The 24,176-nt window shown below is 42.6% G+C and overlaps 1 protein-coding gene across 2 annotated transcripts; it reads right to left on the reverse strand.

Annotated features, from left to right (window-relative positions):
- Positions 1-1,581: 1,581 nt before the first annotated feature.
- On the reverse strand, positions 1,582-16,064 carry THOC7 (THO complex 7). Of its 2 annotated transcripts, XM_043551798.1 has the most exons (9): positions 15,814-16,064; positions 15,755-15,780; positions 13,900-14,017; positions 10,747-10,874; positions 10,276-10,362; positions 9,733-9,790; positions 3,441-3,507; positions 3,231-3,300; positions 1,582-1,986 (listed from the first exon to the last, which is right to left on the reverse strand). In XM_043551798.1, the coding sequence occupies exons 2-9, from the start codon at positions 15,771-15,773 to the stop codon at positions 1,919-1,921; spliced, it is 615 nt and encodes a 204-aa protein (XP_043407733.1). In that variant the 5' UTR covers positions 15,774-15,780; positions 15,814-16,064; the 3' UTR covers positions 1,582-1,918. The 2 variants fall into 2 exon arrangements, with proteins under 2 accessions (XP_043407733.1, XP_037759551.1); XM_037903623.2 differs by having other exon boundaries at positions 15,755-16,063.
- Between the last annotated feature and the right edge of the window lie 8,112 nt (positions 16,065-24,176).

Here is a 24,176-nt window from a genome sequence, read left to right on the forward strand (position 1 = left end):
AGCAGAATGTCGTTACAAAAGTTGGAATTTGGCCACGACACCACGGTTAACACTTTTACTCTTGAAAAAAGTGCCATGCCCCCTTCAGCAATCACACAAGATCAAGACAGCCTATAAAATAGAACCCTCAAATGCTATACTGGGATGTTAGCTCTATACTAACTCAGGAGGAAGAGTCAGGTTCATTAACGCCGCATTTGATAAGGTTCTCCTAGAATACTCATTGATAAAGATAAATTTAATTTCTGCAAGGAGAGAATGAGTGGAAACACTTGTAATTGACTAACTGATTTCCATGTCAGCTAATATATTGGATTTTATATTATATTACAAATAACTGAGGTTATGTACTGTATATTATAGATTTTTTTAAAGTCAGTAAACTTTCAATTACTGTTGATATAATTAAAGCAGGACTGACTCTGAATGCTAATTGTATTAGATCCTCTCCATCCTTAACTGTGGTAATCAAACATTTCAATTAAATGAAGTAGGTTACTTAGGCCACATCTACACTACCCGGATCGGCGGGTAGTGATCGATCTATCGGGGATCAATTTATCACGTCAAGTGTAGAAGCGATAAATTGATCCTCGATCGCTCTGCTGTCGACTCCGGAACTCCGCCAGGGCGAGAGGCGGAAGCGGAGTCAACGTGGGAGCGGTGGCCGTCGATCCCGCGCCGCGAGGACACCAAGTAAGTGATTCTAAGTCTATCTAAGATACGTCGACTTCAGCTATGCTATTCTCGTAGCTGAAGTTGCGTATCTCAGATCGATCCTCTCCCAGTGTAGACCAGGCCTTAGCCCGTAAGCACTGTGGGTTTTGGTTGTAATTTGGTTGTGTTTACGTTGTGGCAGCATAGCACCATGGGGCCTGGACACCTGGCTCCTAGGCACTACTACAATACCAATAAATAGTCGTACTACAATAAAGACTTGTCTATATGGACAGCTAGTTTGCAGCAAATTGGGGTGTAAATCTACAGTATGAGCCTGCTGTGCACTAACTGGCCATGTGGACCCTGCTGCTGTGCACTAAAAGGTCCCCAGTGTGCTTTGATCTACTTCCATTTCAAAGTCGAGCAGATCAAAGTGCACCAGGGACCTTTTAAGTGTGTGGTAGCAGGGTCCACGTGGCCAGTTAGAGCATGACAGGCTGTCTGTTTACACTCCCGCTCGCTGCACAGTAAACTGCTGTATAGACACACCTTAAGATGTTAGTGATTTAAAGCTGTTGGTGCGCCAACTTTCATATACTAATGTGAGATGATTCTTACAGTTTATAGTGTATTTGAAACCAAGGAGTAATTACTAACTTTCATTGGCGGGTTCTAAAATATACTACACATAGCTGCTACCCTGGAAAACTACAAGTAAACCATTTGGTCCACACTTAGATTCCAAACCTGCATCTGGGTCCACTAGTGTGGCGCCTGCATATGGGTAGAGGCTACTGGCATGACTGTGACTGCATGCAGGGACAGGAATATTGACTGGTGAGCTCAATGCAAGATCAGGGCCTTAATACTTTACTGCTAAATCTAGGTCTTAAAAAGAGAAGAAAAAAAAAAAAGAGAAAATTATTTGTAAACACATTTTATTGCCAACATTGTGTTATCATCTTAGCTGATTACCGTACAGAAACATTTCACACTCTGCAACTTAAAAGCCTAAAATATTTTCCTAGTTCACAAAATATAAAGCTTTTTGTATTAAACCAAATACAGCGCCTGTCCACGCTTTGTCTATGAAGGCTTTTTATGGATCAGTAACTGTTTTACTGTAGCACTAACAAAACAAGTATTTTTGTGTTAAAAAAAATAGTATTCATACAAATTCACAGAAGTGGCAGCAAGGTTTTATTTCTTAAAGAAAGTTCAAGAGCTGTGGAAATTCTTGGGTATGTCCAAAATCGGTCTACTGTTTAGTCTCTGCTTCCATGTGAGTTTCTTGGGATTCCTCTGCTTCTGAAAGTTTTTCATCATCTGAAATTTAGATTGTGTCTGTTAATTAAACATGCTCAGATTAGACTTGATATTTTTATATAAACTGTACTGGAGAATGTGATCCCAGTTAAAAATGTTTTGTGTTAGTGGGCTTACATCTGTGGTTTAGCACTGCATTATACAAAATATTAAGTAACTAAGACTGTGACACAAAAAAGGGAAAACACACTAATTCAAAGCTAAGGCTGACATTTGCCCCGTTTCAGTTACTACAGCAATTAGTGTTTGTGTATCTGTATATGTAAAATCCTGTAATATCAATGCACAAAGTTTATGTATTAGCTTCCATTACTAATATCCTTATTGGTGGCTTCTCACATTCTGAACGCTTTTACCATAGCGCTACTAATACCTGACTCATTTAATGCTTTTCATCTGCACCTCCGCTGTGAAATTTATTAAAAACTTCCATGATAAAACGGTAGCCTTAGTTATACCAGATATGTTCCTGTCTTTCCAAGATTGAATGTCTTGTTTGGAATAGGTATAGATCTGGCCTTAGAGTATACTATATGAAGATTATATCAGAAAGAACTGTCTAGTGGTTAGGGTGCTAGCATGGGAGTCAGGAGACCCACGTTCAATTCCCTGCTCTGCCACAGACTTCCTGCATGTCCTTGGAAAAGTCACTCAGTCGCTCTGGGCCTTGGTTCCCTATTAATTTACCTATGTCACAGGGGTGTTGTGAGGATAAATACACTAAAGATTGAGATGTCCAACACTACAGAAATGGGAGCCATATCAGTAACCTAGATACAGAGACCATTTTTGGTTAGTTCAACAAATATTTATGAACATATTTGTATATTGTGGCTCTGAAGGGTAACAGCTATGTCACTATTTTTACAATCACATTTCAAAGGAGTTTATTAAAAACGATGAAAGATTTATAAGGAGTTTGTTAGCTGCAGATAGGTTTGACCCTACTCTACTCCATCATAGCTGACTCCTAGAATAAAGTTTGAGAAGACTTTTTTTTATTTTAAATAAAGATTCTCTGACTTAAGTAGTGCTGAATGCAGTAGTTTAATATAGGAAATACAGATACAACTATAATTTAAATAATTTCAATGCTGGAAGGCATTACTTTGTATAAGCTAATTGGAAAAAAGACATTCTGCTCCCCTTACTCATGGAAATAGCCTCACTGGCTGTAACAGAACTACTCATGAGTAAGCTGAGGAGGATTTGGCCCCATATGTTTTCATTTAGGAACGACTTACTTTCCAAAGTTTGCTGAAGTTCATGGATGGTACTCAGAAGCACATGGAACTGCTTTCGTCTCAACTCCAGCTAGAATGACAAAGAACACAATCCACCAACTAAAGTATGGCCAATTAAGTGAGTATATACATGAACTATGAAACTTTCAGTAGATTTCTCATAATTATGTTCATATGAATATAAATACCAAAATAAAAGAATACCCCTACCTTATCTTCAACATTTTCTTTAATGTGAGAAAGATGTTGAAGTTCTTTTCCCAAAGCTTCTAGCTGCCTGCAAATAAATTCCAACAACTGTCATAGTACAAACAGTGTAGTAACAAATTACACACAATTTCTGTGAATTATTAAAAATAACTGAATCATTCTCCATGGCTTTGATAAAATACTGGATTGCCCGATTAAAAAATGCCTGGAAATGGGAGAAATAAATTCCGCAAGATACCCCTGATATTTTCACATGAATGCACTACTTCATCAACTCCTGTGTCTTACAAGACCACTAACAGAAGGGCACAGTGGAGCATATAAAAAATAACTACATAGTCCATATAGGAACACAAGAACTGCCAGAGTGGATCAGCCCGACAGCCCATCTAGTTCAGTATCCCATCTCTGATAGTAGCTGGAACCAGATGCTTTAGGAGATAGCATAAGAACCGTGCAATAGGCATATGTGGAATAATCTGCCACCCCCCGCCACTAGGTCTCACCCCACTCTCTAGCAGTTAGAAATTGGCTTAAGCCCCAAAGCACAAGGTTTAATATTCCTTCCAAAAAAATGCTGAGGTCATTAATTATAACTCTGGATATTCTTAATCCATATACTTTTTTTTAATCTTGTTAAATTCTTGGCCTCAGTGACTTCTTGTAGCAATGAGTGCCACAGCTTAAGAAGTGTGAAAAAGTACTTCCCTTCGTTGGTTTTGAATTTCCTACCTCTTAGTTGAAAGTGCCCCCCTATTCTTGCACTATATGGGAGAACAGAAGCTCCTGCTCTACCTTCTCTATAACACTCATTATTTTATGTACTTTTTTTATTATTTTATGTACTTATGTAATGTCCTCTCAGATCCGTCTCCTTTCAAAGGCAAGCAATCCCAGCCTCTTCAACCACTTTTCACTGGAGAGTTTTTACAGGCCTTTGGTCATGTTCGTCACTCTCCTCTGAACCTCCTTCAGTTCTATGATATTCTTTTTGAGATCAGGTGACCAGTATTGCTAGGAGAGCGCACCACTGACTAATACAAAGGCAGGATAATGTTTTCAGTATTTATCTCCATCCCATTTCTTATGCTTCCTAACATTTTGTTTTCTCTGACAGCAGTTGGTCTCCATTAGGCAGTGTACAATGATGTCCCAGGTCCCTTTCCTGGGTTGATGCAGTTAATTTAGAACCCCGTAAGAGGTAAGTAGTTTACATTTTTTTCCCTTTCAATTGCCTTTATCAACATTGAATTTTATCTGCCATCATGTTGCTCATTCACCTAGCTTGTTTAGGTCTTTTTCAAGTTCCTCATGGTCTTCTCCGGTCCTGACTATCTTGAATAACTTTGTCATCTGCACATTTTGTTACCTCTCTACTCACCCTCCCCCACTTTCCAGATATATTAAACACTGGACCTAGTCCAGCCCTGGGAGACCTCCGCTGTTAACCTTTTGCCATGATAAAAGCTGACCATTTAATCCTACTCTTTGTTTTCTCTCTGACAGTTTTTGATTCAAGATAATACTTTTCTTCTCACCTATAAGTACTTAGCTTCTCTAGTAGCCTCTTGTGAGGGACCTTGTTGAAGGCCTTTTGCAAGTCTAATTAAATTGTCTACCGGTTCTCTTTTATCCTTTACAGGTCTATAATTACCCAGATCATCCCGAGGGTCTTTAAAATATGGGTACAACATTTGCCACTTTGCAATACTTTGGAACATTAGCTTTTTTAATGAGAGATTTACAAATTTTTGTTAGCTTAGGTATGAAATAGCTGAGCTGCTTCTTCTAAACTCTTGGATATATATCAACGACCTAGTGACTTACTGCATTTTAAATTATCTATTTGCTCCACTATCCCTCTTCCACCACATCAAATCTATGACAGTAACTCATCTTTACCACCAGGAAATATCAGGTCTGGGGCAGAAATTTACCCAACATTGTCTGTGGTGAAGACTGATGGAAAGAAGTGACTTATCTGCTCACCAATGTCTTCATTTTCCTTAATTGCTCCTTTTAGCCCACTGACTCTTTTGCAGGCTTCCTGTTTCCACTATACTATTGTTTTACCCAGTGAGCTATTTACTCTTCAGACTCCTCTTTGGCCCCTCTAATTTCCTTCCTTTTTAGTGCCTGCTGTAATTCACGCTCCTGTATTATTATTATTAGTATCATCATGGTGCCTCAGAGCCCCAGGCACTGTTGGTTTCATTAGGGTTCGATTTTCCGGATTTTGAAGGCAATCTCCTTGACTTGAACAGCCTCTTGAACTTTACCATTCAGCCACAATGGTTTACACCATTTCCCAGTTTCCTTTTTGTTCAGCAGTACATGACTTGAGACTTACAATTTTTCTAAGCTGCATCCAAGTTACGTCTAGGGATTTTTACTTCCTTTACTTTTCACTCTAGGGCCTTTTTGACTTACCTCCTCTCTCTATTGAAATCTCCTTTTCTAAAGTTTAGTGTCACTTTTTGGTAGTCTACCTGTGCTTTGGATGTAGAATCTAATTATACTGTGGTCACTGTTACTTAGCTCTCTTACTGTCACTTCTTGAATTAACTCGTGTGTGCTTATGCCCAGTTTAGCTGACTTAACAAACAATATGGATTTTAATATGGCTAAATGCAAGTATATACATCTAGGAACAAAGAATGTAGGCCAAAGTTACAGGATGGGGGACTCTAGCCTTGGAAGCAGTGCCTCTGAAAAAGATTTGGACGTTGTGATGGATGCTTAGCTGAACATGAAGTCCCAGTGTGACTCTGAGGTCAAAAGAGCAAATGTGATCCTAGGATACATAACCTCTCTACTCCTACTTGAGATTTCCCTGTTTGTTACCTCTATATCTGGCATTGTTGTGACCACTGGTGGAATACTGTGTCCAGTTGTGGTGCTTGCAATTCAAGAAGGATGTAGATAAATTGGAGCGGTTTCAGAGAAGAGCCATGAGAATGATTACAGGATTAGAAAACATGCCCTAGAGTGATGAGGTCTTTGAGTCTATGTAGCTTAAAGAGAAGTTTAAGGGATGACTTACAGACTATAGGTACTTACATAGGTAACAAATATTTAATAGCGGGCTCTTCAATTTAGCAGAGAAAGATGTAACACAATCCAATGGCTGGAAATGAAAGCTAGACAATTCAGATTGGAAAAGGCATAAATTAATAGTGAGAATAATTAACTACTGGAACAACATCCCAAGGGTCATGGTGGATTCTCCATCACAGACAATTTTTAAATCAAGTCTGGATGTTTTTCTAAAAGATACTCTAGGAATTATTTTGGGGAAGTTCTATGGACTGTGTTAAAGCAGGGGGCAGGCTAGAGGATTGCAGGTCTCTTCCACTCTTCAAATCTATGACGATTAAGTCAAAAATAATCTCTCCTCTTGCCTGCTCTAGTATTTGGAACAGTTAGTTCTAATACCATACTGTCAATAAATTATTTTTCTAGAGACTTTTTTGTCCCATTGTGCCATACGACCAGTGTATGAAAATAAACCAGAACCTTTTTCCTGACCAATTTTTCTCCAGCTTCTGCAGTGATTAAGAGTACCAAGAAAACAGTTATGTTTCATTAGCTGAGAGCCTTTCATACAAGAAGTCTCCTGATTTAAGATTGGTGGTTCTTGGCTTGTAGTATTTGGCTTTGTAGCAATTTCTATAAGCATCCTTCAGAAACAAGAGAGCAAATAGGCAGCAGGTTTAAAACAAACAAAAGGAAATATTTTTTCACACAATGCACAGTCAAACTGTGGAACTCCTTGCCAGAGGATGTTGTGAAGGCCAAGACTATAACAGGGTTCAAAAAAGAACTAGATAAGTTCATGGAGGATAGGTCCATCAGTGGCTATTAGCCAGGATGGGCACGGATGGTGTCCCTAACCTCTGTTTGCCAGAAGCTGGGAATGAGTGACAGGGGATGGATCACTTGATGATTACCTGTTTGTTCATTCCCTCTGAAGCACCTAGCATTGGCCACTGTTGGAAGACAGGATACTGGGCTAGATGGACCTTTGGTCTGATCCAGTATGGCTGTTCTTATGCAATATGATCTTGGTGGATAGGGCACTGGACTGGGATTTAGGAGACCTTGGTTCAATTCTTACCATGTTCTTACTATATTAACTTGAGCAAGTCATTCAGTCTCTATGTCCCAGTTCCCCACCTGTATAATTGAGATACTAATCCTCTCTCATAGCCCTAGTCTGTCTCTCTTGTTTAGAGCATACATTGTTCAGAGCAGGGACTCTCTCTTCCTGTGTATTTGTACAGTGTGTAATACATAAGATGGATACCCCACAGTAAGGCCTCTACATAGTCCTGTAATACAAATAATAGGAAGAGAAAATGAAGTAAACGAAAGGGCAGAAAATCAAACTTGATCAATACTATTGCTGCTATCTTTGGATTTGCTAAGAACACTTGTGCTCAGATGAGTGACGTGTAAGGTAAATAGAGTGGCTTCCTTCCAAGAAATATGCATGACCTTTTAACTGTTCTAGCTGATTTATTTGAAAAACTAAAGCCACTTTTGACATCTACACATCATGAGCTTTCTATTGATGAGTGGCAAATAACTGGTTAAATAGAAAATTTATATGCTGCAGATACAATTTACTGCACTGTCAAGTTTTAAACGAAATGTTCTCACTAGCTCAAAAACATTATCCTAGTAGTTGTATTTTCTGAAGTCAGACAATTATAGATCTTCCATTTGATACAGAAAATCATGGAACATGGAGTGACAGCTTCCCTTTGTAATTTAAAGACAGGTGGTCAGAGCAAATCAAATATGTAAGTATAAGCAATATTCAAGAGAGAACACTAAACTATAGTGTTCCCACCCTGCGACTGTCATCGTTAATCAAGTTCAGAGGAGCAAAAATGTAGTTGAAGACAGTGCTAGAACATTTGAGATTGTGAAGTCAAAACTGATCCTCCTCCTTGATCAGTACTAAATATCCAATTTTACAGATATTGGTCCAAATTCAGCAATCACATAACCAGCGGTGTAAGTTACAGGTAGGGTAAGTTGGACAGCTAGCAGGTGTAAATTGCCTGATTGGGAAATAACTAGGGGTGCAAGATCGTAATTTATAAACTGAGCAGGTGGGACCATTGTAGGAAAAGGCGCTAACAGGATCACTCCATGCATCTGAAGAAGTGTTTTTTTACCCATGAAAGCTTATGCCCAAATAAATCTGTTGGTCTCTAAGATGCCACCAGACTCCTCGTTGTTTTTGTGGATACAGACTAACACAGCTACCCCTCTGATACTAGGAAGATGTAAAACAAAGTAGCAGGGGCTTTCCTGCTACTCATTTATTGCATGCCTTTTGCACGTATGTTACATGTTCTGCACAACTACTGAATTCCAAACTTGTGACAATCACATTACTTTGCCATTACACCTCTTTTTCTGATCAACCTGTCCCCAGTGAGGTTGGCCCGAGACTTCACAAGCATGTAGATCTGAGTTTCAGCCATTAAGTATAATATATGAATAACATTTCAAATACAAAATAATAGCAATACTTTTGAACAGAAATGCATGGAGGTTAATTAAAATATTAAGGAATAAACCTGTTAAAAGAAAATCACCACATACCAAACTTTAAACACAGACACATTGCAGCAAATGAAGAAAATGGTGTATGAAAATCTCCACCAAAAGTAGTATAAAAAACTTAGCTTTTAAATGTTTGTTATAAAATCAAGTGAACATCACTTTAATGAAGAGACACTATTTTCTAAGCAATGAGCGTTAACTGGGATACTTAATGAACAGTACTGAATTAGTTAACAATTATCTCACCCTCAATATTAAACAAACGATCTAAGGTCCATTAGAATAGGTATGGTGTGCAAAGTTTGGACAAGTGCAGATTACAAATGAAAAAATGACTAAAGGGTTTTTGCATACACAGCAACTGTGCAAAAACCTGTGTAGACAGAACGTTTTCCATAGCAATTAACAATATAGAAAGAATCTCCATAAATGGTTAAGTCTAGGTCTGCTGCTCATAACACTTACGAGATGTAAAAGTAAGTTTGTTTCCAAAATATAGAACAAATTACATTAATTGGTTTCATGTTGCAAGAACAGAAGCGGGTCATGAATGAGCAAAAATATTTTGCAGAGTAGGTTAATTAATAAACTAAACCTCTACAATATGTAGTAACTGATTTAAATGCTGAAGATCCATAATAAGATGAATGATTTATGTCAAGAGATGGAACAGCTGTTGGCTTATGTTCATTTCAGTCAGCTCTATACTTACTTTAATGTTTCATGCCTGTCTGGATGGTGCTGTATTACTTTAGCCAATGCATCATATTCTGAAAGGGAAAAAAAGCAAACTTTTTAAATTCTTCTGGGTAAGGATTTCTAAAGCGTGATCCAGTCAATAGGACTACTCATCGTGGAAAGCACCACGCTCAGTATTAAGTGTTTGTAGGGTTGGGCCCATAAGTACAATGGTAGGTAGTTTATCGAATCTAGTAATTTTTCTCTACTGTGCAGACCAGCGGTCTCAAACTCAAATGACCACAAGGGCCACATGAGTAGTAGTACATTGGCCGGAGGGCTGCACCACTGACCACCACCTGCCCTGCCCCCACTCCACCTCTTCCATGAGGCCCTGCCCCGCCTCTTCCCACCCCTTCCCTGACCCCATTCCAGCCCCTTCACTGAAATTGGACAATGAGCAAAACTGACAAATCTAAAACCAAAAGTTGTAAGTATTAATAAAAGACCTTTTAGATTTGAAATAGTTAAGCAACTTTAGGTACAGGCGTTTGCTCCATCTAAAGTAAAACCTTACCTTGGCGATTTTTTCGGATTCTTTTTGCTTGCAGGATCTGCTTTTTGCATTCAGCTATTTTCTCATGTGCTGCGGCTATACTATTTTCTTTACAAAAAAAAAAAAAAAAAAAAATAAAAAAAAAATAAAAAAAAATCCCCAAAGGTAAGCGGTACAGTATTTGATTCAAAAGTACTCAAGTGTCAATAAGCCAATTTTCTAAACTACGGTGTCACAGAAGGCAACTGACTTCAAACCTATGGCCTCCACGGGAAATGCTTATTCCCTTGTGCATTTTGAATTTGTATTTTAAATACTAGCAGGATGCTCAAAGCCTGTGCATGAGTGTTTTTCATTAAAAATTGAAGTACATATATTTGTAGAAACAGTAGACAAATTATGCTAAATCTGCCAGAAATTGTCTCGAATTTTAATACTGGACTGCCTTACAGATGTTACAACAAATACTCAGTAAGTTTAGTTCTCCTTTACCTATGTCTTTGTAGATTTTTTCATAGTTCTCCATTTCTCTGAGGTTCATATCATAGACAAGCAGAGTTTTTCCCATTGAAAATTCACATTGTGATAAAGTGCTCAGCATGCGTTGGTACTGGCTGTAGCTAAAGGTGGATATAAGTTGTTATTAAGCAGTTAAAAAAATTTTCATGGAAATGTTCATTTACTATTACAATGCCATGAAAGACCAAATATCTCATGAAATATAACAGCAATTGAGGAAATGTAATATTCCAAGCATTTAATGTATAATTCTTGAAAATTTAATTATACATATACCATAGTGGTTAACTAAAGCATTACATTTTTCAGTTTATTTTCAGGAGGCCAAATGGGCATTAACATAATAGACACAATCCATGGGTGAATCTAAGTGTCTCATTAGAGAAGACTGCTTATCCACTGAGATTAGTTTTTAATATTTATATTACAGTAATATTCAGAGGTCCTACTTGGATTAGAGTTCCACGGTGCTCCTCCTATAAACATGCAGATGAGGACAGGATTTCTGCCCCAAAGAGCTTATATCTCTTTGTAGAAAGCAGATACATAATTTTATAGGGGAATTTATATCTAATGATAGTATAACAATGGAATAGTACAGAAATATTTATTGTAAAGCAAGTTCCTTGCTCCACTGACTCCTGCTTTCCATCACAGCTATCAGATGCTTATTTCGGTAAGTGGAAGATGCAGGTTTATTTAACGTGCGTCACATTTTCACATAGGATTGCTTTGTTGTGTTTGCAGACCTCTAGCATAAATGCAATTCTTCACAAGTCAGACCATTGAAGTTCTATGGAGATGTTCTCCAATGGTTAATGATTTAATTTAAAACTTGTGTCTACTTTGAATAGATTTGATTTGCAATATGGATTACTTTGTCAATTCTCTTTTACAAAGCCTTGCCCTGAACACTCTTTCTGGGAAATGCTCATACAGTCACGCAAAAGACAACTTCCTCCAAGCATCTAGTTTTATAGTGTTCTCTCTAATAAAGCCCTCCCCTTCATTTTGAATGGAGTTAATTTAATGGGCTTTTTCTTTGACATATCTTTTTACAGAGGAACAAAAGCACCAGACTGTCTTCTCCAGGACACACCTTTTAGTTATCCTCTACAACAGCTGTCGGTTGCTATAAAACCAGTTGCAGCAGCAGAAAGATTATAACAGTATTGAGCTTCTCTTAATAATGCTTAAGCAATGGCATAAATTCAATATTACCAACCCAAAACATTAAAAAAAGTCAGGCCTTCAAAAAAAATCATTCATTTAAATTATGAGATTTTTTTAAAAGGGATTTTTGTTTGCCTTCTGGTTTTTGAGTTCTTAAAGTACAAACTTTTCTCTACACCAATGAGGGCTAGATAGTTACTTAAAAAAAAATGAAAGTAGATATTCTCATCTAATCACTTGGCTCCAAGATCTGGGGCTTTAAATAAAATACCAATATCACACAAGTTGGCAAAAAATGGCTACATGATGCTAATTATCTTAGCTATGTAACTGCTGCAGGGTTTAGATTGTAAAAAATGCATGGCCATTTTAAATGTAACAAAAATAGGGCTGTCAATTAAATAAAAAAATTAATTAAAATAATTCAGTTGAATTTACAAATGTAGAATTATGTACAAAAATAACTACAATCAAAAATAAAACAATGTAAAACTTTAGAGCCTACAAGTTCACTTAGTTCTACTTCTTGTTCAGCCAATTGCTCACACAAAAAGTTTGTTTACATTTGCACGAGATAATGCTGCCCCTTCTTGTTTACAATGTCGCCTGAAAATGAGAACAGGTGTTCATATGGCACTGTTGTAGCTGGCATCGCAAGATATTTATGTTCCAGATGCGCTAAAGATTCATATGTGCCTTCATGCTTCAACCAAAATTCTAGAGGACGTGTCCATGCTAATGAGGGGTTCTGCTTGATAACAATCCAAAGCAGTGTGGACCGATGCATGTTCACTTTCATCATCTGAGTCAGATGCCACCAGCAGAAGATTGATTTTTGGTGGTTCAGGTTCTGTAGTTGCCACATTGGAGCGTTGCTCTTTTAAGACTTCTGAAAGCATGTTCTACACTTCATTCCTCTCAGCTTTTGGAAGGCACTTCAGATTCTTAAACCTTGGGTCGAGTGCTATAGCTATCTTTAGAAATCTCATATTGGTACCTTCTTTGCATTTTGTCAAATCTGCAGTGAAAGTGTTCTTAAAATGAACAACATGTGCTGGGTCATCATCTGAGATGGCTATAACATGAAATATATGACAGAATGCGGGAAAACAGAGCAGGAGATATACTATTCTCCTCCAAGGAGTTTAGTCACAAATTTAATTAACGCATTTTTTTTTTAAATGAGCGTCATCAGCATGGAAGCATGTTCTCTGGAATGGTGGCTGAAGCATGAAGGGGTATACAAACGTTTAGCATCTCTGGCATGTAAATACCTTGCAATGCCAGCTACAAAAGTGCCATGCGAACGCCTGTTCTCACTTTCAGGTGACGTAAATAAGAAGCCAGCAGCATTATCTCCCGTAAATGTAAACAAACTTGTTTGTCTTAATGATTGGCTGAACAAGAAGTAGGACTGAGTGTACTTGTAGGCTCTAATGTTTTGCACTGTTTTGTTTTTGAGTGCAGGTACGTAACCAAAAAAAATAAAAAATAAAAAAAATCTACATTTGCAAGTTTCACTTTCACCATAAAGAGACTGCATTACAGTATTGTATGAGGTGAACTGAAAAATACTATTTTTTTGTTTCATTTTTACAGTGCAAATATTTGTAATAAAAATATTTGTAAACTTTGTATTCTGTTTTGTAATTGAAATCAATATATTTGAAAATGTAGAAAAACATCCAAAAATATTTAATAAATGTTAATTGATATTCTATGGTTTAACAGTGCGATTAAAACTGCGATTAATCGCGATTACTTTTTTAAAATCACGATTAATTTTTGGAGTTAATCGCGTGAGTTAACTGTGATTAATTAACAGGCCTAAATAAAAATATACATATTTTAGGATGAACTGCACTGTTTTTCAAAACAAAACAAGCTTTGGGATCTAAACTACTGGTATGGAGACAACATTGCTTTAAAGATGAAAAACAGAGAATGAAATACCCCTCTTCTTGAGATCCAGAGTTGCACCATTTAATGAAGCTCTTCACTAACAAATTAATTCGTCGGTCGTCGCCAGCACCATCTCCATCAATTAAAAGTCGTTTACGAATAACTTCATCTAAAGTCAAGAAAGATCATTTTTAAAAAAACATGAACTCTGCTGTTAACATTAGACAAGTCATGGGTTTGATAGAGTCTGGTTCAAGTTATGATAGATCCTGATTTGAATTATAGCCCTCCCATTACAGTCGGGGGGTGGGGGGTTGTTCTGGAGCCCAGGGCTGTATGGGGGTGGGGGGGGCCTGGTCCGGGGGGAGGGTCAGGACCCCAGGGCTGTATGGGGGTGCGCGGGGGGGGCTGGGTCTGGCAGGGGGGAGGGTCAGGAGCCCAGGGCTGTATGGGGGTGCGCGGGGGGGGCTGGGTCTGGAGGGGGGGAGGGTCAGGAGCCCAGAGCTGTATGGAGGTGGGGGGGGCTGGGTCCGGCGGGGGGGGGTCAGGAGCCCAGGGCTGTATGGGGGTGCGCGGGGGGGGGGCTGGGTCCGGCGGAGGGAGGGTCAGGACCCCAGGGCTGTATGGGGGTGCGCGGGGGGGGCTGGGTCCGGCGGGGGGGAGGGTCAGGACCCCAGGGCTGTATGGGGGTGCGCGGGGGGGGCTGGGTCCGGCGGGGGGGGCTGGGTCAGGACCCCAGGGCTGTATGGGGGTGCGCGGGGGAGGCCGGGGTGCGGGAGGGAGGGTCAGGAGCCCAGGGCTGTATGGGGGTGAGGGGGGGGCTGGGTCCGGCGGGGGGAGGGTCAGGAGCCCAGGGCTGTATGGGGGTGCGCGGGGGGGGGGCTGGGTCCGGCGGGAGGGGAGGGTCAGGAGCCCCAGGGCTGTATGGGGGTGCGCGGGGGGGGGCTGGGTCCGGCGGGGGGGAGGGTCAGGAGCCCCAGGGCTGTATGGGGGTGCGCGGGGGGGGCTGGGTCCGGAGGGGGGGGCTGGGTCAGGACCCCAGGGCTGTATGGGGGTGCGCGGGGGAGGCCGGGGTGCGGGAGGGAGGGTCTGGAGCCCAGGGCTGTATGGGGGTGCGCGGGGGGGGCTGGGTCCGGCGGGGGGAGGGTCAGGAGCCCAGGGCTGTATGGAGGTGGGGGGGGCTGGGTCCGGCGGGGGGGGTCAGGAGCCCAGGGCTGTAGGGGGTGCGCGGGGGGGGGCTGGGTCCGGCGGAGGGGAGGGTCATGGAGCCCAGGGCTGTATGGGGGTGCGCGGGGGGGGCTGGGTCCGGCGGGGGGAGGGTCAGGACCCCAGGGCTGTATGGGGGTGCGCGGGGGGGGGCTGGGTCCGGCGGGGGGGGCTGGGTCAGGACCCCAGGGCTGTATGGGGGTGCGCGGGGGAGGCCGGGGTGCGGGAGGGAGGGTCAGGAGCCCAGGGCTGTATGGGGGTGAGGGGGGGGGCTGGGTCCGGCGGGGGGAGGGTCAGGAGCCCAGGGCTGTATGGGGGTGCGCGGGGGGGGCTGGGTCCGGCGGGGGGAGGGTCTGGAGCCCAGGGCTGTATGGGGGTGCGCGGGGGGGGCTGGGTCCGGCGGGGGGAGGGTCAGGAGCCCAGGGCTGTATGGGGGTGCGCGGGGGGGGCTGGGTCCGGCGGGGGGAGGGTCTGGAGCCCAGGGCTGTATGTGGGTGCGCGGGGGAGGCCGGGGTGCGGGAGGGAGGGTCTGGAGCCCCGGGCTCTTGGGGCGTGGGCCGGGCCGGGGCCGCTCCACCCGGTGCATAAGGGGGAGGCCTGGGCCGGCTCCGGAGCCCCGGGCTGGACGCGAGGCGGAGGCCCGGCCCGGGGAGGGGGATGCTCGGAGCCCCGGCAGCGCAAGGCCGGGCCGGGCTCTCACCGTCGGTCACGGCCCCCATGGCGGCGAAGGCGGCGGCGGGCGCTGGAGCCGGCGGGGCGGCAGCGAGTGAGGTCAGCTTCCCACAATGCAGCCGGGTAAGCGGCAGCCATGGAGGCGGAGGCTGGGGCCTGAGCTGCTCCCTGCGGACCCGGGGCCCCGCTCTGCCGCGCCACCGGCCGGCGGGGGAGAGGGCGGGCGAGGCCTGCACCCCGCGCGGAACCGGCCTCCTCCTCGCCGCGGGCCGCCTCAGCAGGTGAGGGGCGGGCGCCAGGCTCCACCCCGGCTCGCCGGCCTGCTCCTGCCTCACCCCCCGCCGTCACCTTCCTCGGCCTGCGCCCGTTCCCCCGGCCCCTTCCTTTGCCCTCCCTGGCGCCGTCCCCCTCGCCCCCAGCGTGGGCGGCGTGTCCCGGGCGTGTCCCGGGCGGCGTCCCCCTCGCCCCATCCCAACTGTGTCCCTCGGCATCGTGTCCCGGGTGTGGTGTCCCTCGCCGTCCCCCTCGCCCCATCCCAACTGTGTCCCCCTCGGCATCGTGTCCCGGGTGTGGTGTCCCTCGCCCCATCCCAACTGTGTCCCTCGGCGTCCCCCTCGGCGGCGTGTCCCCCTCGCCCCATCCCAACTGTGTCCCCCTCGCCCCATCCCAACTGTGTCCCTTGGCGTCCCCTTCGGCGGCGTCCCCCTCGCCCCATCCCAACTGTGTCTCCCTCGCCGTCTCCCTCGGCATCGTGTCCCGGGTGTGGTGTCCCTCGCCCCATCCCAACTGTGTCCCCCTCACCGTCTCCCTCGGCATCGTGTCCCGGGTGTCGTCCCCCTCGGCGGCGTGTCCCTTGCCTCATCCCAACTGTATCCCTCTGTGTCCCCCTCGGCGGCGTGTCCCGGGTGTCGTCCCCCTCGGCGGCGTGTCCCTTGCCCCGTCCCAACTGTATCCCTTAGCGTCCCCCTCGGCGTCGTGTTTCTTGCCCCATTCTAACCATCTCCTTCATCACGGGCATCGGTGTCGTGTCCTGTGTGTTGACCCCCTCGGCTTCGGCCTCGGCGTTGTGTTCCTTGCCCCATCCCAACTGTATCCGTCATCGTCGGCCTTGGCGGCGTGTCCCGGGTGTTGTCCCCCTCGGCGTCAGCCTCGGCGTCGTGTTCCTTGCCCCATTCCAACGGTATCTCTCATCGTCGGCCTTGGCGTCATGTCCCGGGTGTCATCCCCTTTGGCCTCGGCGTCGTGTTCCTTGCCCATCCCAACCATCTTCTTCATCACCGGCGTCAGCGTTGTGTCCTGGGTGTCGTCCCCCTCGGTGTCAGCCTCGGTGTTGTGTTTCTTGTCCCATCCTAGCTGTCTCCTTCATCACCGGCGTCGGCATCGTGTCCCGGGTGTTGTCCCCCTTGGCGTCGGCCTCGGCATTGTGTTCCTTGCCACATCCCAGCTGTCTCTTTCATCGTTGGCCTCAGCGTCGTGTCCCTGGTGTCATCGCCAACATTGGCGTAGTGTCCCTGGTGCCATCCTCCTCGTTGGCGTCGTGATCCTAGCGCCATCTCTGCTGCCTCCCTCACTGGCTTCGTCTTCCTCAGGCCATCCCCCTCGTGGGTGTTGCTGGCTTTGTATTCCTGGTGCCGTTCCCCCCGCCCCCCTGTTACCGTCACAGGCATTGTGTTCCAGCGCCATCTCTGCGGTCTCCCTCGTTACTGTTGTTGGCGTCCTGTCCCTCTCGTCACTGTCATCAGCATCATGTTCTGGATGCTGTCCTCGCCGTCACCTGTGGCATTGGCGTCGTGTCCTGTGCCCCGTCACTCTGACCACCCTTTTTGGCATCGTGTCCCTGGTACCACCATGATTTTCCTCCTCGTGGTTGCTTTTGCCATCGGTTTCCCATGTTGTTCTTGCTGCCATTTCCCTCATCGCTTTTGCCATCATTCCCCTGGATACGATCGTTTTCGTTATTCCCCATGTCACCTTCCCCACCAGTGCCGCTCTTTCCATTGGTGTTGGCATGACCAACGTGTCTCTAGAACTGTTCTGGCTCTCACTCCATTTCCCTTCTCCTGGCTGCCGTGGCCATTGTTTTCCCTCATTGCCTTTGCTGCTGTCTTACTCATCGCTACCGGTATCCCTTCCCACTAGCGCCCTTGTATTTGTGCCACCCCTGCAACTTCTAATTCCTGGTTGGGTGTGAATGACCCTCTCCTAGCTCATTGAGATCACATGACCAGTACCCACATTGGACCCTGTTCTCATTTCTGAGCAGGTAGTACCCCACAGTGTCAGTGTTAATTTTATAACGTAATATGGTATCAACAATAATAACTGTCTTCCCCCTGCCTGTGCCAAGGACCAGACATCTAAATCCTGCAGTATGCCTCCAGGGTCCTAGCTGGCCCTACTGAAGCCAGGGTTTCTGAGATTGCTGTTCACCCACTGACTGGTGCTGTCTCCAGCACTTTGTACGCTTTTACTGACCAGCTAAGTATCAGTTTGCAGTGGGAACAAAAGTAATGCCAACACTAAAGATGTTCACACCAAGGCAGAAGCCATCTCTTGTTTTAGCTTGGCTAGCAGGGCCTCGTGGCTCTGTAGAGCAGCTCCCTTCAGACCCAAGCTAGGTTCCAGCAAAAACATAGGGGGGAGATCAAGGGGTTGGAGAGGTTAGGGTTTTGTTAATGCCATATGGTGAGCTTTAGCATGTGGAACCACAGGCTGTGACGCTGCAGCAACAGCATAGTGAGCTGTAGCAGGTGGCACTGTTAGTGCGGTATATTTTAACAAACACACGTGTTTCAAGAGGTTTTTGTAGGCTTTGTCTGGATGGTCTAATGCACACAGATTTTTTTACCATAGTTTTCTCTTTTCATTTTGATCATGACGTGTTAAGTAACTTATATGCTTGTGTTTTTATGCTCAAAAACATTTGTTTTTCTCACCAGGCTCAGTCTTTTGTTTTGACATTGTTGAAAGATGTTTTGTAGTCTTTTGAAAATTGATATCAGAAACAGTAAAGTGTGTGTGCACTATAATGTTTTGCAGTTTCCTGGTTTAAAGGTGAACTTGCCAAGGGATTCATTTTGCTCTTGAGACTGTCCTTTAATAGGTACATAGGAATTGCCATACTGGCAAATGAGGGCAGTGCCTATTCAGTTCAATATCTTGTTTTTATAGTGTCTAGCACCAGATTCTTCAATGTAAGGTACAAGAATCCCCATAATTGACAATTGGTTTCTTCCTAATTCTAGGTAATTAGTGGTTGGTTTACATCTTGAAGCATGAGCTTAGGTTATGAGATATTACAGTGATGAGTGACAGCAGAGGAAATCTGCATAGATAAGTCATTTCAGTCTCTTAAATTTTCTATTTTATGTAATTGTGGATGGTCTTATTATTCATATAAGTGGCTAATTCTTTTTTTTTTTAATAGGGCTAGTTCTGGGCCTCAATAATACTTCATGACAATGAGTTCACTGGTTAATTTTGTGTGGTTAAAAAAAAGCATTTCCTTTTATCAGTTTTGCATTTGTTGCCATTTAATTTCATTGGCTGCCTCTAGTTAAACTGTCTGCTTTGTTTTTTAAGGCACCTATCACCCTGATCTTGTTCTAGTATTATGAGAAAGGATAGATAAGAGTGCCTGATTAAACTTCTCTAAACTGTTCATTTTATATACCTCTGTCTATCCCCCCCCCTTCTTCATTTCCTCTGTAATCTACATTATCTTGAACATTTTAAACTCTCCTCAGTCCTTCCATGACTGTAATAATTTCTGTATCCCTTCTCTGGACTCTGTTTCTGCTATGTCCTTTTTGGAATGAGGTGACCAGAACGGAATACTGTATTTAAAATGAGGAACTACAATCAATTTATATAATGGCATTATATTATATTTGTATTACTCTTTATCACTTTCTTTATCCAGTGTAAGCACTTTTTGTTTTTTGATCACCTCTGTCCATTTAGCAGATATTTTCACTGAACTCTTCACAGTGATATCTAGATACTTTTCTTTATTGGTTAAAGTTAATTTAGAATCCAGCAATCCATATGAATAGTTCACATTGTATAATGATGTCTGTGTGACTCTTCTCTTCATATGTATCATTGATTATAGAACATTTCAGGGTTCTAGAATGTCCCTCTGTTTTCTGTCTTTGTCTCACGCTTGAATTAACAGCACTTTGATTTAAAGGAAAATGTCAGTAGTTCGATCTCTAGCTCTATTCTTAAATGAGGCTAAGGTTTAGGTCTGTTGCTGTTTATTGAATCCCCATCATAAATTATATCAATACATCTACATCATCAATGGCTTTTGTTTAATAAAAATACAGGATTTTAAATGCTATTTAAATTGGTTTAACTACTTTATAGATTTTTAAGGCTAGACGAGAACATTATGATGATCTAATCTGATCTCCCGCATAACACAGGCCAAGTGATTCCTGTCTCGGGTTCCTATCTTCTGGTTGAACTAGAGTGTGTCTTTTTTAGAAAGATATCCAGTTTCTGGATTTAAAGACTTCAAGTGATGGAGATCCACTACGTCCTTTGGTAAGTTGTACTAATGGTTAATTACCCTCACTGTTTAAAAAAAAAAAAAAAAATTCACCTTATTTCCAGTCTGAATTTGTCTAGTTTCAGCTTTCATCCATTGGATCTTGTCTGATAGATTAAAGAACTTCCTGCTAAATGAAATCTCCTCCCCGGGTACTAATAAACTGTGGTACTAATAAACAGTGATCAAGACACTTCTAAACTTTCTGTTTGATAAGCTAAAGATTGAGTTTCTTAGGTCTCTGAAAGGCAGGATTTCAAAATTCATGTAATTCTTGTAGCTCTTTTCTGAAACATTTTCAATTTTCCAACATCTTTTTTTGAAATGAAGACTCCAGAACTGGATAGAGTAATAGTGGTCTCACCAATGCTCTTTACAGAGACAATACCATATATCTATTCCTACTTGATATTTCCCATTTTATACATCCAAAGATTGCATTACCCCTTTTAGCCACAGCCTTGCCCAGGGAACTCCTGTTCACTTGGTTATCCAGCATGATCCCTTTTTAGAATCACTGTTTTCTGGAATAGAGTCCTTCATCCTGAAAGTGTGACCTATATTCTTTGTTCCTGTGTTTTTATGATTTACTTTTGGCTGTATTAAAATATGTTGTTTGAATGAGCCAAGTTTACCATGTGGTCCAGATCACTCTCTAGAACTGACTTGTCCTTATCATTATTTATCACTCCACTATTCTTTGTGTCCTCAGGAAACTCGACCAGTACTGATTTTATATTTTTCTTCCAGCTTATCGATAAAGATACCAAACTGCAGTAGGGCAAGAACACATTGTTGCAGGACACAACTAGAATCACACTACTTCAGTTATGATTCCTCATTAATAATTTCTTAGAGAAATCTAATTCATTGGTTGCAAGTAGGGCTGATTTAAAAAGAAAACCCACAATTAATCGCGTGATTAATTGTGCTGTTAAACAACACTAGAATACCATTAATTTAAATATTGTCTACATTTTCAAATATATTGATTTCAATTACAACACAGAATACAAAGTGTACAGTGCTCACTTTATATTATTATTTTATTACAAGTATTTGCACTGTAAAAACGATAAACAAAATAGTATTTTTCAGTTCATCTCATTCAAATACTGGAGTGCAATCCTTATCATGAAAGTTAAACTTACAAATGTAGAATTAGGTACAAAAACCTGCACTCAAAAACAAAACAGTGTAAAACTTTAGAGCCTACAAGTCCACTCAGTCCTACTTCTTGTTTCGCCAACCACTAAGACAAACAAGTTTGTTTACATTTGCAGGAGATAATGCTGCTTGCTTCTTGTTTACAGTGTCACCTGAAAGTGAGAACAGGTGTTCTTATGGCACTGTCATAGCCGGCGTCGCAAGATATTTATGTGACAGATGTGCTAAAGATTCATATGTCACTTCAACCTCCGTTCCGGAGGACATGTGTTCGTTCTGATGTCGGGTTCTGCTCGATAACTATTCAGAATAGTGCAGACCAATGCATGTTCATTTTCATCATCTGAGTCAGATGCCACCAGCAGATGATTGATTTTCTTTTTTGGTGGTTCGGGTTCTGTAGTTTCCGCATCGGAGTGTTGCTCTTTTTAAGACATCTGAAAGCATTCTCCACACCTCGACCCTCTGAGATTTTGGAAGGCGCTTCAGATTCTTAAACCTTGGGTCGAGTGCTGTATCTGTCTTTAGAAATCTCACATTGGTACCTTCTTTGCGTTTTGTCAAAGCTATGGTGAAAGTGTTTGTTTTAAGAGCAATGTGCTGGGTCATTGTCCGAGACTTCCATAACATGGAAATATATGATAGAATGCGGGTAAAACAGAAGGAGGCATACAATTCTCTCCCAAGGAGTTCAGTCACAAATTTAATTAATGCATTATTTTTTTAACGAGCGTCATCAGCATGGAAGCATGTCCTCTGGGATGGTGGCCGAAGCATGAAGGGGCATACGAATGTTTAGCATATCTGGCGCATAAATACCTTGCAATGCTGGCTACAAAAGTGCCATGCAAATGCCTGTTCTCACTGTCAGGTGACGTTGTAAATAAGAAGCGGGCAACGTTATCTCCTGTAAATGTAAACGAAGTTGTTTGTCTTAATGATTGGACAAGAAGTAGGACTGAGTGGACTTGTAGGCTCGAAAGTTTTACATTGTTTCGTTTTTGAGAGCAGTTATGTAACAAAAAAAAATCTACATTTGTAAGTTGCACTTTCAGGATAAAGTGATTGCACTACAGTACTTGAATTAGATGAATTGAAAAATACTATTGTTTATTGTTTTTACAGTGCAAATACTTGTAATAAAAATAATAATATAAAGTGAGCATTGTACACTTTGTATTCTGTGTTGTAATTGAAGTCAATATATCTGAAAATGTAGAAAAACATCCAAAAATATTTAATAAATGTCAATTGGTAGTCTATTGTTTAACAGTGTGATTAAAACCATGATTAATCATGATTACTTTTTTAAATAGCGATTAATTTTTTTGAGTTAACTAGGATTAGTCGACAGCCCTAGTTGCATGTTATCTAGTCCTATATATTTAACAATCAGATGCCATTTAAAAATTCTCCCTATTCACTGTTGTAATAGAAAGTATTTTGTTATCATTGTAAGTTATGAAAACCTCATCCAGCTTCTTTTGAAATAGAGAACAAAATATTTTGAACACTTCTACTTTTTGTGCATTATTATTGACAATTTTTAGCATGAATTGATGTAGATAACACATGATTTTATATGATCATGGAATGAGAAAAAGAAAAGCAGGTCCCGCAGGTGTGATCATTGTAAATGCTTCAAGGGAAAAACACTTCAAGAATACCAAAGATAAAGCTAACAAATTTATTAAAACAAATACTTAAGAAATCCTGCAAAACAGGTAAAGCAACTCTAACAGCACAATTACATCCATAAAGGAAAAAGAAAAGGAGGACTTGTGGCACCTTAAAGACTAGCAAATTTATTTGAGCATAAGCTTTTGTGAGCTAGAGCTCACTTCATCGGATGCATTCAGTGGAAAATACAGTGGGGAGATTTATATACATAGAGAACATGAAAAAATGGGTGTTACCATACACACTGTAACCAGAGTGATCACTTAAGGTGAGCTATTACGAGCAGGAGAGCCGGGAGGGGAGGCAGGGGGGCCTTTTGTAGTGATAATCAAGGTGGGCCATTTCCAGCAGTTGACAAGAATGTCTGAGGAACAGGGGAGAGTGCGAGGGGGGGGATAAACATGTGGAAATAGTTTTACTTTGTGTAATGACCCATCCACTCCCAGTCTCTATTCAAACCTAAGTTAATTGTATCCAGTTTGCAAATTAATTCCGATTCAGCAGTCTCTCGTTGGAGTCTGTTTCTGAAGTTTTTTTTGTTGAAGTATTGCCACTTTTAGGTCTGTAATCAAGTGACCAGAGAGATTGAAGTGTTCTCCAACTGGTTTTTGAATATTATAATTCTTGACGTCTGATTTGTGTCCATTTATTCTTTTACGCAGAGACTGTCCAGTTTGACCAATGTACATGGCAGAGGGGCATTGCTGGCACATATCACATTGGTAGATGTGCAGGTGAATGAGCCTCTGATATTGTGGCTGATGTGATTAGGCCCTGTGATGGTGTCCCCTGAATAGATATATGGGCACAGTTGGCAATGGGCTTTGTTGCAAGGATAGGTTGATGGGTTAGTGGTTCTGTTGTGTGGTGTGTGGTTGCTGGTGAGTTTTTGCTTCAGGTTCGGGGGATGTCTGGAAGCAAGGACTGGCCTGTCTCCCAAGATCAGTGAGAGCTGTAGCTCACGAAAACTTATGCTCAAATAAATTGGTTAGTCTCTAAGGTACCACAAGTACTCCTTTTCTTTTTGCGAATACAGACCAACACGGCT

This window comes from Chelonia mydas, chromosome 7 (assembly GCF_015237465.2).
Source record: "Chelonia mydas isolate rCheMyd1 chromosome 7, rCheMyd1.pri.v2, whole genome shotgun sequence".
NCBI lineage: Eukaryota > Metazoa > Chordata > Testudines > Cheloniidae > Chelonia > Chelonia mydas.